The sequence below is a fragment of the Hyperolius riggenbachi genome, chromosome 1 (assembly GCF_040937935.1).
Source record: "Hyperolius riggenbachi isolate aHypRig1 chromosome 1, aHypRig1.pri, whole genome shotgun sequence".
In the NCBI taxonomy this organism is placed as follows: Eukaryota; Metazoa; Chordata; class Amphibia; order Anura; family Hyperoliidae; genus Hyperolius; species Hyperolius riggenbachi.
The window spans coordinates 2301869-2320422 of record NC_090646.1 but is presented as its reverse complement, the minus strand read 5'-3'; the positions used below and the strand labels follow the sequence as shown (position 1 = coordinate 2320422).

The following is an 18554-nucleotide window of genomic DNA, read 5'->3' as shown; positions in this document are numbered from 1 at the left end:
AGCTTGGATCTTACAGCGGATGGTACGGCCCCCCACAGAGCTTGGATCTCACAGTAGATGGTACAGCCCCTGCAGAGCTTGGATCTCACAGTGGATGGTATGGCCCCCGCAGAGCTTGGATCTCACAGTAGATAGTACGGCCCCTGCAGAGCTTGGATCTTACAGTGGATGGTATGGCCCCGCAGAGCTTGGATCTCACAGTAGATAGTACGGCCCCTGCAGAGCTTGGATCTCACAGTGGATGGTAAAGCCCCCACAGAGCTTGGATCTCACAGTGGATGGTATGGCCCCCGCAGAGTTTTGATCTCACAGTAGATAGTACGGCCCCTGCAGAGCTTGGATCTCACAGTGGATGGTACAGCCCCCACAGAGCTTGGATCTCACAGTGGATGGTATGGCCCCCGCAGAGCTTGGATCTCACAGTGGATGGTATGGCCCCCGCAGAGCTTGGATCTCACAGTGGATGGTATGGCCCCCGCAGAGCTTGGATCTCACAGTGGATGGTATGGCCCCCGCAGAGCTTGGATCTCACAGTGGATGGTATGGCCCCCGCAGAGCTTGGATCTCACAGTGGATGGTACGGCCCCTGCAGAGCTTGGATCTCACAGTGGATGGTACAGCCCCGACAGAGCTTGGATCTCACAGTGGATGGTATGGCCCCCGCAGTGCTTGGATCTCACAGTAGATGGTACGGCCCCTGCAGAGCTTGGATCTCACAGTGGATGGTATGGCCCCCGCAGAGCTTGGATCTCACAGTGGATGGTACGGCCCCTGCAGAGCTCATGATAATCCAGCCAGACTGTGGTTAGTCATAGAGGCAGCAGCTGGGGAGACCCCCTAAGACTGCAGTGGATCTGTAGCATGCTGTGAACAGTGTGTCACATGAGTGCCTGTGTAATCTGCATACAGGTGTACTGTCCAATGCCTTGTGTATGCATATGGTTGTAAGGCCTGACAGGTTATGTCCCCAATCAGTCTCTATGCCCCAATCTATTGCCACGGCTCTGAGTCCAGCCCAAGTCTTTGCCTATAGACAAGCCCCCGCATGAACAGGACACTTTATTTGTCTCCTGACCACGGTTACCCCCAGGTCTTAACATGTAAGGCATACAGACTGAAGTAGAGAGGACAATAACCCGCCAGAACCCCACTGAGGCAAATATAACACAGTTCAATAGTTCAGCAGTATCACACTGGGTGATTACCTTGATTCAGGAGGATGAGGCCCTCAGCATTGATTGCCAGCAATGACAGAGGTATCAGGAACAGGCAGTGAAGGATTCAGGCGATATATGAGAGAGTTCATGCAAGGTCCACATGCAAGGTTGTTGAAGCTACAGACGAAGATTAGTTCAGGTATACCAGAGTGGCCAGCAATGGTCGGTCCAGATAGCATGGAAGAGTGTCCAGTAACAGGCAGAGGTCAGTCCAGGCGGCAGGCAAGAGTATCCAGTAACAGGCAGAGGTCGGTCCAGGCGGCAGGCAAGAGTATCCAGTAACAGGCAGAGGTCGGTCCAGGCGGCAGGCAAGAGTATCCAGTAACAGGCAGAGGTCGGTCCAGGCGGCAGGCAAGAGTGTCCAGTAACAGGCACAGGTCAGTCCAGGCGGCAGGCAAGAGTGTCCAGTAACAGGCAGAGGTCAGTCCAGGCGGCAGGCAAGAGTATCCAGTAACAGGCAGAGGTCAGTCCAGGCGGCAGGCAAGAGTATCCAGTAACAGGCAGAGGTCAGTCCAGGCAGCAGACAAGAGTATCCAGGAATCAAAGCAAGGGTTAGTAACAGCAGACAAGAATGGTCCAATACGAGCCAAGGGTAGAGATCTAGTAATCTAACAGTGTGAGTACGCACCCAGCAACTAGCCACAGCTATGCTTATCACGGGCGATGACTGGGAGCACTCTGCAGGCTTAAATATAACTTTCATCCAATCAGTGGCCGGTCACTCTCCGCACAAACACACAGTGGTACATCTACCTAGGTGTCAGCTGTAACGTCAGCTGACACCGCGCTGTCAGCTGACTATTGTTTACATCTGTGGAGGGTGTACTGGGAACGCGTCCTCCGCCTATCAAGTGCGGCCTGTGAGCCATCGGCAGCATCATCGGGGAACTAGCGCCGAGACTCGGAAGTGACGGATTCTGCCCGCGTCTCGGCGGAAACACCATCAGCAACAGGCAGGTTCCTTCTAATGGTCATGTGTGTCTTTGTATTCCTCTCTGTATGACTGATTGTTCTCTTCTTCCAGAATGGCCAGTGAGAGGCGCTGTAACTCCCCCCGCATTCTCATAGTGGATGTTAATCCCCCCCACTGGACTCTCCTGAGGACCCAGCTGTGTGATGCTCTCAGGAACACACTATGTCTTGCTGCAGCAACACTGCCCTCTGGAGACCTGCTGAGTGTTTACACCTTGCGGGAGAAACAGCAGTGCCTGCTCCCCCTGCTGGTAAGACATGAGTAAGCAGCACTAGCTCTGCTCTGTTGTCATGTGCTTTCCTCTTCTCCACCCCACACAGGATTGCTCACGGTGGCATAGGCTACTGAGGACATATAAGCATTTGTGTAATGAGACTGCTGCCTCTCTGGGGGCTACTGATATATTGGGGGAGAAGGAGTATATCAAAGGGAACCAGAGACGAAGACTACCTAAAAAAATGAAAAAAGATTTTATACATACATGGGGCTTCGTCCAGCCCCATCCGCATGGATCGATCCCACGCTGCTGTCCTCCGCTGCCTCTATCCCCGATACCGGGTCCCGTCACTTCCGCAGAACACTATCAGTTTTCCGCATGCGCAGGGGCTCCCTCCAGCACTTTACGCTTGTGCCTGTGCAGTACGGAGGGAGCCCACTGCGCTTGCATCGACAGGCCGAAATGACGGGACCCGGTACCAGCGATAGAGGCAGCTGAGGACGGCGGCATGGGAGCGATCCAGGCTGTAGCGGCTGGAGGAAGCCCCAGGTATGTATAAATCTGCTATGCTCTTCGTCTCTGGTTCTCTTTAAGCAGATATATTGGGGAGTAGGGGTATATTGGGCAGATATATTGGGAGTGTATTGGGCAGATATATTGGGGTGTATTGGGCAGATATATTGGGGTGTATTGGGCAGATATATTGGGGTGTATTGGGCAGATATATTGGGCAGACATATTGGGGTATATTGGGGTGTATTAGGCAGATATATTGGGGATATATTAGGCAGATATATTGAGGGTGTATTGGGCAGACATATTGGGGTGTATTGGGCAGATATATTGGGGATATATTAGGCAGATATATTGGGGTGTATTGGGCAGACATATTGGGGTGTATTGGGCAGACATATTGGGGTGTATTGGACAGATATATTGGGGGTGTATTGGGGAGAAGGGGTGTATTGGGCAGATATATTGGGGGTGTATTGGGGAGAAGGGGTGTATTGGGCAGATATATTGGGAGTGTATTGGGCAGATATATTGTGGTGTATTAGGCAGATATATTGGGGTGTATTGGGCAGATATATTGGGGTGTATTGGGCAGATATATTGGGGTGTATTGGGCAGATATATTGGGGATATATTAGGCAGATATATTGGGGTGTAATGGGCAGACATATTGGGGTGTATTGGGCAGATGTATTGGGCAGATATATTGGGGATATATTAGGCAGATATATTGAGGGTGTATTGGGCACATATTGGGCAGATATATTGGGGATATATTAAGCAGATATATTGGGGTGTATTGGGCAGACATATTGGGGTGTATTGGGCAGATATATTGGGGGTGTATTGGGGAGAAGGGGTGTATTGGGCAGATATATTGGGGGTGTATTGGGCAGATATATTGGGGTGTATTGGACAGATATATTGGGGGTGTATTGGGGAGAAGGGGTATATTGGGCAGAAATATTGGGAGTGTATTGGGCAGATATATTGGGGGTGTATTGGGCAGATATATTGGGGTGAATTGGACAGATATATTGGGGAGAAGGGGTGTATTGGGCAGCTATATTGGGGGTGTATTGGGCAGATATATTGGGGGTGTATTGGGGAGAAGGGGTATATTGGGCAGATATATTGGGGGTGTATTGGGGGAGAAGGGGTATATTGGGGGTGTATTTGGCGAGCTGTATTGGGGTGACACTGAGCTGTTGTGAGCACATTTGGGGTGGGTGACGGGCATCCTGGAGGTCATTATCTGACAGGGATCACTACCATGGAGGGCTGCAGGACCACCCCCCCCCCATATTCCCCCAGGGATAGTAGTGTCACCGCTGCAGGACCGCTCTCAGCGATGTCACATGACTGCCTCTCACATGCTGCTTTCTTGTATTCTGTCTGCAGCCAATCAAAGGGAATTTCCTCCGCTTGCAGAGCTGCGTGTCTGAGCTGCGATCTCTCCCGGGGGAGGGGTCCTGCACCATCCACAACATGTCGCTTCCTCTGGCCGTACTGGACGCTCTTCAACAGAATAGGCAGATCACACAGCACTTGTCTTCTGGAGCTACCATGCACTGCCGCTTTATAGAGGTAATACTGAATGGAGACTGCCCCGCCTACTACATGCAGGGAGCTGAGACTGCCCCGCCTACTACATGCAGGGAGCTGAGACTGCCCCGCCTACTACATGCAGGGAGCTGAGACTGCCCCGCCTACTACATGCAGGGAGCTGAGACTGCCCCACCTACTACATGCAGGGAGCTGAGACTCTGCCCCGCCTACTACATGCAGGGAGCCGAGACTCTGCCCCACCTACTACATGCAGGGAGCTGAGACTCTGCCCCACCTACTACATGCAGGGAGCCGAGACTCTGCCCCACCTACTACACGCAGGGAGCTGAGACTCTGCCCCGCCTACTACATGCAGGGAGCCGAGACTCTGCCTCGCCTACTATATGCGGGGAACCGAGACTCTGCCTCGCCTACTACATGCAGGGAGCTGAGACTCTGCCCCACCTACTACATGCAGGGAGCTGAGACTGCCCCACCTACTACACGCAGGGAGCTGAGACTCTGCCCCACCTACTACACGCAGAGGGAATTTCCTCCGCTTGCAGAGCTGCGTGTCTGAGCTGCGATCTCTCCCGGGGGAGGGGTCCTGCACCATCCACAACATGTTGCTTCCTCTGGCCGTACTGGACGCTCTTCAACAGAATAGGCAGATCACACAGCACTTGTCTTCTGGAGCTACCATGCACTGCCGCTTTATAGAGGTAATACTGAATGGAGACTGCCCCGCCTACTACATGCAGGGAGCTGAGACTGCCCCGCCTACTACATGCAGGGACCTGAGTCTGCCCCGCCTACTACATGCAGGGAGCTGAGACTGGGGCAGAGAGCTGAGACTGCCCCGCCTACTACATGCAGGGAGCTGAGACTCTGCCCCGCCTACTACATGCAGGGAGCTGAGACTCTGCCCCGCCTACTACATGCAGGGAGCTGAGACTCTGCCCCGCCTACTACATGCAGGGAGCTGAGACTCTGCCCCGCCTACTACATGCAGGGAGCTGAGACTGCCCCGCCTACTACACGCAGGGAGCTGAGACTCTGCCCCACCTACTACACGCAGGGAGCTGAGACTCTGCCCCGCCTACTATATGCAGGGAGCCGAGACTCTGCCTCGCCTACTACATGCAGGGAGCTGAGACTCTGCCCCCACCTACTACATGCAGGGAGCTGAGACTCTGCCCCACCTACTACATGCAGGGAGCCGAGACTCTGCCCCGCCTACTACATGCAGGGAGCTGAGACTCTGCCCCGCCTACTACATGCAGGGAGCTGAGACTTTGCCCCGCCTACTGCATGCAGGGAGCTGAGATTCTGCCCCGCCTACTACATGCAGGGAGCCGAGACTGTGCCCCGCCTACTACATGCAGGGAGCCGAGACTGCCCCGCCTACTACATGCAGGGAGCCAAAACTTTGCCCCGCCTACTACATGCAGGGAGCCGAGACTTTGCCCCGCCTACTACATACATGGAGTCGAGACTCTGCCCCACCTACTACATGCAGGGAGCCGAGACTCTTCCCCGCCTACTACATACATGGAGCTGAGACTTTGCCCCGCCTACTACATGCAGGGAGCCGAGACTCTGCCCTGCCTACTACATACATGGAGCCGAGACTCTGCCCCGCCTACTACATACATGGAGTCGAGACTCTGCCCCTCCTACTACATGCAGGCAGCGTAGACTCTGCCCCACCTACTACATACATGGAGTCGAGACTCTGCCCCACCTACTACATGAAGGGAGCTGAGACTCTGCCCCACCTACTACATACATGGAGTCGAGACTCTGCCCCACCTACTACATGAAGGGAGCTGAGACTCTGCCCCGCCTACTACATGCAAGGAGCTGAGACCCTGCCCCGCCTATTACATGAAGGGAGCTGAGACTCTGCCCCGCCTACTTCATGCAGGCAGCTGAGTCTGCCCCACCTACTACATGCAGGGAGCTTAGACTCTGCCCCGCCTACTACATGCAGGGAGCTGAGTCTCTGCCCCACCTACTACATGCAGGGAGCTGAGACTCTGCCCCGCCTACTATATGCAGAGAGCTGAGACTCTGCCCCACCTACTACACGCAGGGAGCTGAGACTCTGCCCCACCTTCTACATGCAGGGAGCTGAGAGTCTGCCCCGCCTACTACATGCAGGGAGCTGAGAGTCTGCCCCACCTACTGCACAGTGACATGCTGGGAGCTACGACTCTGCCACACCTAGTGCAGGGTATTTTGCCGGGAGCTAAAACTCAGTCTGGCCCTCCCCTGCAGGGAGACACTGATAGAAGGGAGTGACTAGTCTGTCTCTCTTCATGCAAGGTGACACCTGTGTTCCTCACTATGGGTTTTCTCTTCTCCAGATAACAGTGCTGTCTCCCCGCGCCGGGCAGGAAATGGCAGCTCTGTTGGACGAGGGACTGAAGGAAGCGGATCTGGCCCTGCTACGGAGGCTGATGGTCGTCCAGATACAATGTGATGTGGAGGATCGTGCGAGCAGCAGAAGTCCGTGCTCCGACTCCCAGGACACCAGTACGAGCATCTTCTCCATTGTCCCTTCAGAGTCCACTCAGGACACCAGTACCAGCCTACCTTCTGTTGTCCCCTCAAAGTCCACTCAGGACACCAGTACGAGCATCTTCTCCATTGTCCCTTCAGAGTCCACTCAGGACACCAGTACCAGTGTCTTCTCCATTGTCCCCTCAGAGTCTGCTCAGGACACCAGTACCAGCCTCCCCTCCATTGTCCCCTCAGAGTCCACTCAGGACACCGATACTGTGAGAAAACGCGGAGAAGCCGCCGCCAAAACTCAAGGTGAGGCGGCTGACTCCGCGTTCAGCATGGCAGCTAACGCGCAGTCGGAGCGCGGAGAAACCGCCGCATGCTCTGACAACAGGGCGGCGGTTTCCGCGTCCAATGCGGCAAGTTACACGCATAGGCCTGCGCCTCTCAGGAATGCGGAGAAAACGCCGCACGCTCAGACAGCGGTGCGGCGGATTCCGCATCTAACACAGCAGAAACATTACAACACATGACTGGTATGGCTGGGACTGATAGTCCACACTGGTTTAGGAGGACGCGCAGAGAGGCAGGGCCTTTATGGCAGTCAGAAGAGGGTCAGCTGACCAAGCCGGTCAGCTGACAATTGCTGCAACTATCATTGGTCCAGCGCTTAGGGGTGGCGCTGGAGAGCGCCAGTGTATATATACTGGGTGCTGGTCATTCATCTGGTGTCTGGCGTTGCGATCACTACGTGGTAGCACTCAGACCTTGTCAGTATCTGTGTTTATTAGACAGTTTCGTAGGTGTTGATGATCACGGAGCTCACACCTTAGCCTAGGAATTCTCTTATAATCTGTATTGTTATCTAGACCAGTTTCCAAGGTGTTGACGACCAAGGAACTCACACCTTAGTCTAGGAATTCTGTACCATCTGTATTATTGTTATGATCTAGTCCAGTTACTGGAGTGTGAGAATCTTGGAGCTCACACTCAAGTCTAGGCATTGTTGATTATCTGTTATGACCTTCTGCCTTCCTGACCATTCTTTTGATCTCTGATTATGTACCTTTGTCATTCTGATACCCTGTTGCCAAACTCTGCTAGTCCCAGGATTCTGCATCTGTCTCCTGTCTCTGTACTGTATCTGTCCGTGTGTTTACGACCTGGCCTGTCCGACCTCGAGAACTATCTCTTCTGTTAGGAGATAGTTCGCAGATCTGTTAGTGACACTGTTCTTTGGTGTAACTCACGTTCTGTCCTTCCCACTGTGTCAGCCTGGCTCCGCCCCTTGGGGAGCATCAGGCCTGGGGAAGGAATCTGATCCTAAGCAGTATCTGGTACTGTCTAGCACCTATCTTACGGGTGCTTTCCTCAAAGTATTACTGTTGCACCAAACACTCTCATCTCTCAGGTGTCCAGAGGTTAGTAGATATATCTGATTATCGGTGATACTGCAGATCATCAATAATCGGGTATATTCTGCATTCTCGGTGATACTGCAGATCACCGGTAATCAGACCCTCTCTGTGTTACACCGATCGTTACAGATACCAGTGTCTTCTCCATTGTCCCCTCAGGACACCGGTACCAGTGTCTTCTCCATTGTCCCCTCAGAGTTTGCTCAGGACACCAATACCAGCCTCCCCTCCATTGTCCCCTCAGTTCACTCAGGACACCGATACCAGTGTCTTCTCCATTGTCCCCTCAGTGTCTGCTCAGGACACCAGTACCAGCCTCCCCTCCATTGTCCCCTCAGTTCACTCAGGACACAGATACCAGTGTCTTCTCCATTGTCCCCTCAGGACACCGGTACCAGTGTCTTCTCCATTGTCCCCTCAGGACACCGGTACCAGTGTCTTCTCCATTGTCCCCTCAGAGTCTGCTCAGGACACCAGTACCAGCCTCCCCTCCATTGTCCCCTCAGTACACTCAGGACACCGATACCAGTGTCTTCTCCATTGTCCCCTCAGGACACCGGTACCAGTGTCTTCTCCATTGTCCCCTCAGAGTCCGCTCAGGACACCAGTACCAGCTTCCCCTCCATTGTCCCCTCAGTTCACTCAGGACACCAGTACCAGTGTCTTCTCCATTGTCCCCTCAGAGTCTGCTCAGGACACTAGCACCAGTTTCTTCTCTATTGTCCACTCAGGACACCAGTACCAGTGTCTTCTCCATTGTCCCCTCAGAGTCTGCTCAGGACACTAGCACCAGTTTCTTCTCTATTGTCCACTCAGGACACCAGTACCAGTGTCTTCTCCATTGTCCCCTCATAGTCTGCTTAGGAAACCAGTACGAGCGTCCTAGGGTCCCCCCCATCCCCCCAGATTGTCGCCAATCTCTTACTGTTCTATGTGTTGTCTGGTGTTTATCTCAGAGTCCTCTGCAGAGAAGGGATCCCATCAGTCACACAGGTGGGCTTGTTGCTAGAGATGGCCCAAACGTTTTGCACGCAAACTTATTTGCGCAAACTTCGGTGGTTCGCGGTGAACCGCGAACTTTATGCGAGTTCGACCCGCCCCCTATACTACATCATTAGGGTCAACTTTGACCCTAACATCGCAGTCAGCAGACACAGGGTATCCAATCAGGCTACACTCCCTCCTGGAGCCCCACCCTTTCTTATAAAAGGCAGGCAGCATCAGGCATTTCACTGACTCATGTGCATGCACTAATTAGAGAAGGGACAGCTTGCTGCAGAGACATTAGGGAAAGCTTAGTTAGGCTACAGTTAGGCTTGTTAGGTTGCTCCTTCTTGCTGATCTTTTTGCTAAAAAGCACTCCTCATCCTCAACAGCTCTTTTGAGAGCTAATGTTGTTCTTGTGATCTATTTTTGTGTGTGTGTCCCACAGACACTTGTGTTGCATATACAGCCCTGTCAGTCAGTCACAGCTGCTGGACCTTGGCCCCTTGGTAATTCCTACTGTGCCACTGCCAGGCCCAGCACATTCAGTGACTACCTGTGTGTGTGTGACAGCTGCACATTTGTAATACCAAACCCTGCATACCTGTTCAGTGCACCTACCTACCTACCTACGTGAGCGCACGCAGTTTTACATACCACCGGTCGCTGCACCTGTTCACGGTACCTGTGTGGTATGACAAATGTGCAGCTGTCTCACACACACACACACACACGTACAACCATGAACAGGTGCAGCGACTGGTGGTATATAAAACTGCATGCGGTCACGTAGGTAGGTAGGTGCATTGAACAGGTGGGTATGCAGTGATTGGTATTACAAATATGCAGCTGTCACACACACAATCACTGCATACCCACCTGTTCAGTGCACCTACATACGTGACCGCACGCAGTTTTATATACCACCAGTCGCTGCACCTGTTCACGGTACCTGTGTGTGTGACAGCTGCAAATTTGTAATACCAGTCACACCAAAGATAAGGTCGTTGCTTCATTGTGGTCAGACCAAATTCGATCAGCTGGACAGTCACTGTTGTTCTATCATTGAGCTACCTCAGCCCGGCGACCATATGGGCTTGAAAACCGCGACGGCCTGCACTCTCGCCATGGTGCGCACCAGTTCAGCACGGCCGTCACTACACAAACAGCTGTTTGCGGTGCGTTACACAGTGAGTTTGGTGTGTCAGTGTGAAGCAGAACTCTAATTACACTCCCTGATTGATGTATACACATGCAAGATGTTTTAAAGCACTTTAGGCTTCCAATTTAGCATGCAATGTGATTTCTGCCCTTAAAACGCTCCTGTGCGTCAAATCCGGATTTTTCCCCGGGACTTTTGGCGTGTATTCCACTCTGCCATGCCCCCCTCCAGGTGTTAGACCCCTTGAAACCTCTTTTCCATCACTTGTGGCCAGCATAAATGTTTCTAGTTTTCAAAGTTTGCATCCCCATTGAAGTCTATTGCGGTTCGCGAAAGTTCGTGCGAACCGAACTTTTGGTGAAAGCTTGCCTTCGAGGTTCGCGAACTGGAAATCGGAGGTTTGAGCCATATCTACTTTTTTGCACCAGTGGTTAGCATCTGCTTTCCCAGAGCACAGAGTTTCAAAAAGAGCCTGATGCTACCAGATACCTGGAGAGAGCTCCTCCTGAGGTCTCCTGTGTACTCCTTGAGACCACCGCAGGGGCGCTCTGCAAACCCACGCTTCTATTCCTGCAGGCCTGTGCAGTAGCATGGAGTGGCCCATATATGGCAGGGAGCGTGATAACATGCAGTATGTGACAAGCTGTTGTGGGATATGTTCCAGGGGTCCACGCACTGCAACGATGGGGTGAGGAGGACACAGGATGCCTCTGCAGGATCCAGACTCTTCTCAATAGCTAAGTATCTGTTTTGATAGTATCCGTCTCAGGTACAGTTTAAGTGGCTTTGAATCTTCAACATAGCACCCCGAAGGGGTTTAATAGACTGCCTACTCTTATGTCTAACGGACTACTTTACTGTCTGCCGCGGGGATCAGTCCAACAGAAACGGGGAGAACAGGAAGTTTCATGTCAGTAGATGGCAAGCTGTGGAGCAGACCAGTGTCCACCTGAGGTGTTCATACTGAGGACCATCACCATAAAACACCTGACTGTCATCTGATCTCTGAAGGCCCTTCTTGCCACAAAGACGTGAGCGTGACACCTAACACTTGTAATGCCCTCCATAAATATCCAGCTTGCTGGCTGCCCTCTGGCAGGACCAATGCCCAGAAAACCATGCCTACCACATCGAGGTTCAACACATCTCTCCTGAGATATACATTCCAGCCTTCAACTGAAAGTGCCTTCACAACAAGACCTCCGTTCGTACAGAGAAGTCAACCTGTTGAGCGTGGTCCTCCTGTTTGTCTGGCTCAGCATCTGGCTCGTGTGTGTGTGTGTACCCAGCCAGCATTTTGTGTGTTTGTTCCATGGGGTCGCGCCTTTCGGCTTGACGCCAACAACAGTTTTACCGCAAATGAGAATTTGCACATGCGCATTTATATGCGATAGTTTGTACGCAAATATGCATGCGCAGCATTGTTACGCGAACGCTTGTGCACAAACGCAGCGTGCTAAGTTGCCGCCAAAAAATGACTATTTAAAGCCACTCACCCAGAGCAGCAGTGCTATCTGTGCAGCTTGCTAGCAGTGGCAATTGTTGCTCTGCCTGCTTGTTTCCTAATTGAACCTAGTTACTGATCTCGGCTTGTTCCTGACTATGCGTGATTTCCGCCTTCCCTGACCCACTGCCTGATTACCGTTATGCCAGAATTCCACCTGCCTCGACTCCTAGCCTGTCTTATCATTTTACCTGAACTCTGCCTGCCCTGATCTTGGACTGTCTGACTCCGCTTCTGCCTGCCGATGTATCTCGATTATCTCAATGATCTCCAGTATGCAGTGTCACCTGTTCTCTCTTATTACTGGTAGGGCAATCCCGAGGGTCATGACCTGGTAGCAGTTTATTGCCCGCTAGGGGTAGTGGCCTATCATCCCTCGTGAAGTGCTCTGGTGAAGACCCATAGCCACTTAGACCCCACGCCTTGGGAGATCCCACTCTAACCACTAGTGACAGAGTCAATGGGACATCTCCTGAAAATGCAACACAACCCAAGTGTAAGCAAACATACAAAGAGGATCTGTTAGATTCTCACCTTCCAATGCGCTTGACCACCTCATCACCAAACAGATGGCTTCAGTTATGAAGGATTCAATGGGATGATTACTGGATGGAAGGGTGACAAGGACGGGCCAAACACTTCTCAAAACACGGCAACAAATTGGAATCTAGAAAGCAAGCTGCCATCCTGATGACTTAAAAGGTCCAGCCCCCGAGTACCGTACTGTGAGAAGTTATGAGCTGCCATCCTGGTGACATAAAAGGTCCAGCCCCCGAGTACTGTACTGTGAGAAGTTATGAGCTGCCATCCTGGTGACATAAAAGGTCCAGCCCCCGAGTACCGTACTGTGAGAAGTTATGAGCTGCCATCCTGGTGACATAAAAGGTCCAGCCCCCGAGTACCGTACTGTGAGAAGTTATGAGCTGCCATTAGGTTGACATAAAAGGTCCAGCCCCCGAGTACCGTACTGTGAGAAGTTATGAGCTGCTATCCTGGTGACATAAAAGGTCCAGCCCCCGAGTACCGTACTGTGAGAAGTTATGAGCTGCCATCCTGGGGACATAAAAGGTCCAGCCCCCGAGTACTGTACTGTGAGAAGTTATGAGCTGCCATCCTGGGGACATAAAAGGTCCAGCCCCCGAGTACCGTACTGTGAGAAGTTATGAGCTGCCATCCTGGGGACATAAAAGGTCCAGCCCCCGAGTACTGTACTGTGAGAAAATATGAGCTGCCATCCTGGTGACATAAAAGGTCCAGCCCCCGAGTACCGTACTGTGAGAAGTTATGAGCTGCCATTAGGTTGACATAAAAGGTCCAGCCCCCGAGTACCGTACTGTGAGAAGTTATGAGCTGCTATCCTGGTGACATAAAAGGTCCAGCCCCCGAGTACCGTACTGTGAGAAGTTATGAGCTGCCATGCTGATAACATAAAAGGTCCAGCCCCCGAGTACCGTACTGTGAGAAGTTATGAGCTGCCATGCTGATAACATAAAAGGTCCAGCCCCCGAGTACTGTACTGTGAGAAGTTATGAGCTGCCATCCTGGTGACATAAAAGGTCCAGCCCCCGAGTACCGTACTGTGAGAAGTTATGAGCTGCCATCCTGGTGACATAAAAGGTCCAGCCCCCGAGTACCGTACTGTGAGAAGTTATGAGCTGCCATCCTGATGACATAAAAGGTCCAGGCCCCGAGTACCGTACTGTGAGAAGTTATGAGCTGCCATCCTGGTGACATAAAAGGTCCAGCCCCCGAGTACCGTACTGTGAGAAGTTATGAGCTGCCATCCTGGTGACATAAAAGGTCCAGCCCCCGAGTACCGTACTGTGAGAAGTTATGAGCTGCCATCCTGGGGACATAAAAGGTCCAGCCCCCGAGTACCGTACTGTGAGAAGTTATGAGCTGCCATCCTGGGGACATAAAAGGTCCAGCCCCCGAGTACCGTACTGTGAGAAGTTATGAGCTGCCATCCTGATGACGTAAAAGGTCCAGCCCCCGAGTACTGTACTGTGAGAAGTTATGAGCTGCCATCCTGGGGACATAAAAGGTCCAGCCCCCGAGTACCGTACTGTGAGAAGTTATGAGCTGCCATCCTGGTGACATAAAAGGTCCAGCCCCCGAGTACCGTACTGTGAGAAGTTATGAGCTGCCATCCTGATGACATAAAAGGTCCAGCCCCCGAGTACCGTACTGTGAGAAGTTATGAGCTGCCATCCTGGTGACATAAAAGGTCCAGCCCCCGAGTACCGTACTGTGAGAAGTTATGAACTGCCATGCTGATAACATAAAAGGTCCAGCCCCCGAGTACCGTACTGTGAGAAGTTATGAGCTGCCATCCTGGTGACATAAAAGGTCCAGCCCCCGAGTACCGTACTGTGAGAAGTTATGAGCTGCCATTAGGTTGACATAAAAGGTCCAGCCCCCGAGTACCGTACTGTGAGAAGTTATGAGCTGCTATCCTGGTGACATAAAAGGTCCAGCCCCCGAGTACCGTACTGTGAGAAGTTATGAGCTGCCATCCTGGGGACATAAAAGGTCCAGCCCCCGAGTACCGTACTGTGAGAAGTTATGAGCTGCCATCCTGGTGACGTAAAAGGTCCAGCCCCCGAGTACTGTACTGTGAGAAGTTATGAGCTGCCATCCTGATGACATAAAAGGTCCAGCCCCCGAGTACCGTACTGTGAGAAGTTATGAGCTGCCATCCTGGTGACATAAAAGGACCAGCCCCTGAGTACCGTACTGTGAGAAGTTATGAGCTGCCATCCTGGTGACATAAAAGGTCCAGCCCCCGAATACTGTACTGTGAGAAGTTATGAACTGCCCTGAGAGGACAAGAGGTTGTATCATCAGTGGCAGACAAATAAGGAGGCCATGATGGCCCACCTAAAACATATCGATCAAAGAGTCCGACATTGAAATGTCATCCATCAGTAAACCTCCAGCCCTGAGCCAGTTACTACTCACAAGCTCACCAACCCTGAAACCCACCGAACATAAGGCCGCTCTGAACAGAAAAACCTTGTATGTGGATGAATACAGAAGTGGTAAACCTGTAAGAATTGAGCAAAGTATTTCAAACCTCACTAGGTGTGTTGAATATGCCGGCCTCCGGCCTCTGTGGAAAGCATTAACCTCCCTGACGGTCAGTGTCCCCAGGATTTCTGTGCAAAAACTGATCCAATTAATTTTCATAACCTTTTTTTTTTTCCTGTAACTTGCAAAGTGTGTCAAGCAAGGGTCTAGTATACAGTGCAGGAGAGCATTGTCGTGTATGCACTTCAGTACCGTTCACAGCATTTTTTGTATTGACCGTCCAGGCCTTACTGTAGGAAGAGGTTTGGGTTGGCGGCAGGCTACGTTAGCTGGAGGTAGGGTCAGGTGGAATTCTAATGAGGTCAGATAACCAGCCGGGTCACAACAGGACAGCTATAATGATACACACTGGTTGGAGGCAGGGACACACTCTGAAGCTGCAGAGAGTATGGCAGCGCCCTGTAGTCTAGCCTGGTGTAAAATAGGCTGGATGCTGGGAGGATTCTTCATCGGAATGATGTGTGCTATCGACCAGAACCAACACAGAACTGACTCCTTTCAAAGGGCGCTATTCAACAATAAACTCTACAGAGGTCATGCGCCAAGGATGGGAAGGGAAAGGAAGCGGTCAGAGCGGAACCAATCTGACCTACAAAGGAGAAACCTTTGTTTGCTAAGGAATGTTTCTCCTCTGTATGCCAGTATATATAAGCTGTGTATTGTACATTGTCAGGAACCAAGTCTGGTGAAGGCTTACTATAGGCCGAAAGCTTACTGTTTATTCATCTCTAAGTTAGCCAATAAATGGCATTATCCTGATTTAAAGGTTCTTGCTTTCACTGATGGCCGACATGGCACAATACCCTACTGCTTATTCCTGCATGACACAGGACTGGATCAAAGTCTGATGAAGTCTTACTATAAGCCGAAAGCTCGCTGTTTATTCATCTCTAAGTTAGCCAATAAATGGCATTATCCTGATTTAAAGGTTCTTGCTTTCACTGATGGCCGACATGGCACAATACCCTACTGCTTCTTCCTGCATGACACAGGACTGGATCAAAGTCTGATGAAGTCTTACTATAAGCCGAAAGCTCGCTGTTTATTCATCTCTAAGTTAGCCAATAAATGGCATTATCCTGATTTAAAGGTTCTTGCTTTCACTGATGGCCGACATGGCACAATACCCTACTGCTTCTTCCTGCATGACACAAGACTGGATCAAAGTCTGATGAAGTCTTACTATAAGCCGAAAGCTCGCTGTTTATTCATCTCTAAGTTAGCCAACGAACTTCTTGCTTTTTCATAAAATGAGCCAACCCTTCTTCAGACATCTTGGTGAGCCTGATTTCATTATGTGACTACAGCGATTGGTATCCTCATGCACTTCACCCCAAAGCACCAGGGAGGATAAGCTTGGTGATGACTGCTTGGCCAGTACGGTTATAAACATCAATCATTTCAGAAGCATTCTTGCTGGCGTTGTCCATAGCAGTCACCCTCTTAGTGGCTTTCTTCAGTGTGTCATAGATGACATTTACCAAGGCAAAGTCTTGGTAGTTTCTCAGTTCATCTGCATCCATGTCATTATAAACACTAATATATTGTCTATGACCAGGGGCGTAGCAATAGGGGTTGCAGAGGTTGCGATCGCATCGGGGCCTGAGGGGCCCCGAAGGGCCCTCCCTCAACTACAGTATTAGCTCTCTATTGGTCCTGTGCTGGTAATAATCACTTCTATAGATACAATGAATAGTAGTAATCATTAACACACTGTTTCCCATCCCCTTCTTGCACTTCTGACACTGTAGCTGCCATTGGCAGGTTTTGGTGCGCCGTATCAATTGTTATGTATAGAGTGCTTGAGGGGCCCCATTGTAAAACTTGTATCGGGGCCCACAGCTCCTTAGCTAAGCAACTGTCTAAGACCGCAACATGATCCAAGCAGGGTACCGGGGCAAGCCTTTCTACTCTTGCTGGAGGCATAAAAGATTGCCCTGAGGTGGTTGGCAGAACTTGCCACTAGGGAGGACCAAACACGCCCAATGCTCTTGTTATGAGCAAGAAACGAAGGCATGCCCAACAGGAAACGAAGAGCAGGGCGTAATATTATAACTTCAATATTCTTGATAACTGGAAGGGTTACCTATAAGTACAGGGAGGAGACTTGTAGGACAGGATTAATGGTTTAACCTGAAGCATCTGTAAACTGGGTGGGTAATGGAATGATTTAGTATGAAGAGGGAGTCTTGGCAAGGGTGATGTCCATGGAGCAGGCACAAGAATCTGCCGTTATGTCATGGAGGGAAAGACCAAGCAATTCATATGTGGATGAAGACAGAAACAGGTGGAGCCAAGTTTGCCTGTTTCTGCTCCCTAACCTGAAACCCAACTACATAAGCACAGCTGAGAGGTCCTGGATTTCCATCGTCCAGACTGAGGTTGTGTTAGTGGAGTGTCTGTGCCACACATTGCTGGTCATTACGATTGTGCGATATACATTCTGCATATGAGTAACGCACGAATGGTAAGGTGTGTTTGTACCTGGCATGCACTATTTGTACACACATTATGCAACCCAAACAAAAGTGTGTACAACAGAAGAGGCCTACAAGCCTCTCCCAGGTACACCAGTTCTATGTGGAGGAATGGGCAACCATACCAGCCACTAACTGTAAGTCGCTAGGGGAGGCCTGAACTCAACCCAAACAAGAGTGTACAACAGAGGAGGCCGACAAGCCTCTCCCAGGTACACCAGTTCTATGTGGAGGAATGGGCCAACATTCCAGCCAATAACTGTAAGACGCTAGGGGAGGCCTGAACTCAACCCAAACAAATGTGTGTGTGTGTACAACAGAGGAGGCCTACAAGCCTCTCCCAGGTACACCAGTTCTATGTGGAGGACTGGGCAACCATACCAGTTACTAACTGTAAGACACTAGGGGAGGCCTGAACTCAACCCAAACAAGAGTGTACAACAGAGGAGGCCGACAAGCCTCTCCCAGGTACACCAGTTCTATGTGGAGGAATGGGCCAACATTCCAGCCAATAACTGTAAGACGCTAGGGGAGGTCTGAACTCAACCCAAACAAAGGTGTGTGTGTGTGTACAACAGAGGAGGCCTACAAGCCTCTGCCAGGTACACCAGTTCTATGTGGAGGAATGGGCCAACATTCCAGCCAATAACTGTAAGACGCTAGGGTAGGCCTGAACTCAACCCAAACAAAAGAGTGTGTACAACAGAGGAGGCCTACAAGCCTCTCCTAGGTACACCAGTTCTATGTGGAGGAATGGGACAACATTCCAGCCAATAACTGTAAGACACTAGGGGAGGCATGAACTCAACCCAAACAAAAGAGTGTGTACAACAGAGGAGGCCTACAAGCCTCTCCCAGGTACACCAGTTCTATGTGGAGGAATGGGACAACATTCCAGCCGATAACTGTAAGACACTAGGGGAGGCCTGAACTCAACCCAAAC

At 51.2% G+C, this 18554-nt stretch overlaps 1 protein-coding gene across 3 annotated transcripts in view; it reads left to right on the top strand.

The window, feature by feature from the left end:
* M1AP (meiosis 1 associated protein) overlaps nt 1-18554 on the top strand; it is a 155136-nt gene that overhangs the window by 64384 nt on the left and 72198 nt on the right. For 2 of the 3 annotated variants that reach the window (XM_068273625.1, XM_068273623.1), the window contains exons 2-3: nt 2242-2440; nt 6838-7006. In XM_068273625.1, the coding sequence (XP_068129726.1) occupies nt 2243-2440; nt 6838-7006 (367 nt within the window). In that variant the 5' untranslated portion in view covers nt 2242. Of the gene's footprint in view, nt 1-2241; nt 2441-5015; nt 5191-6837; nt 7007-18554 lie in introns of those variants that run through there. The other variant, XM_068273629.1, reaches the window with a different exon arrangement.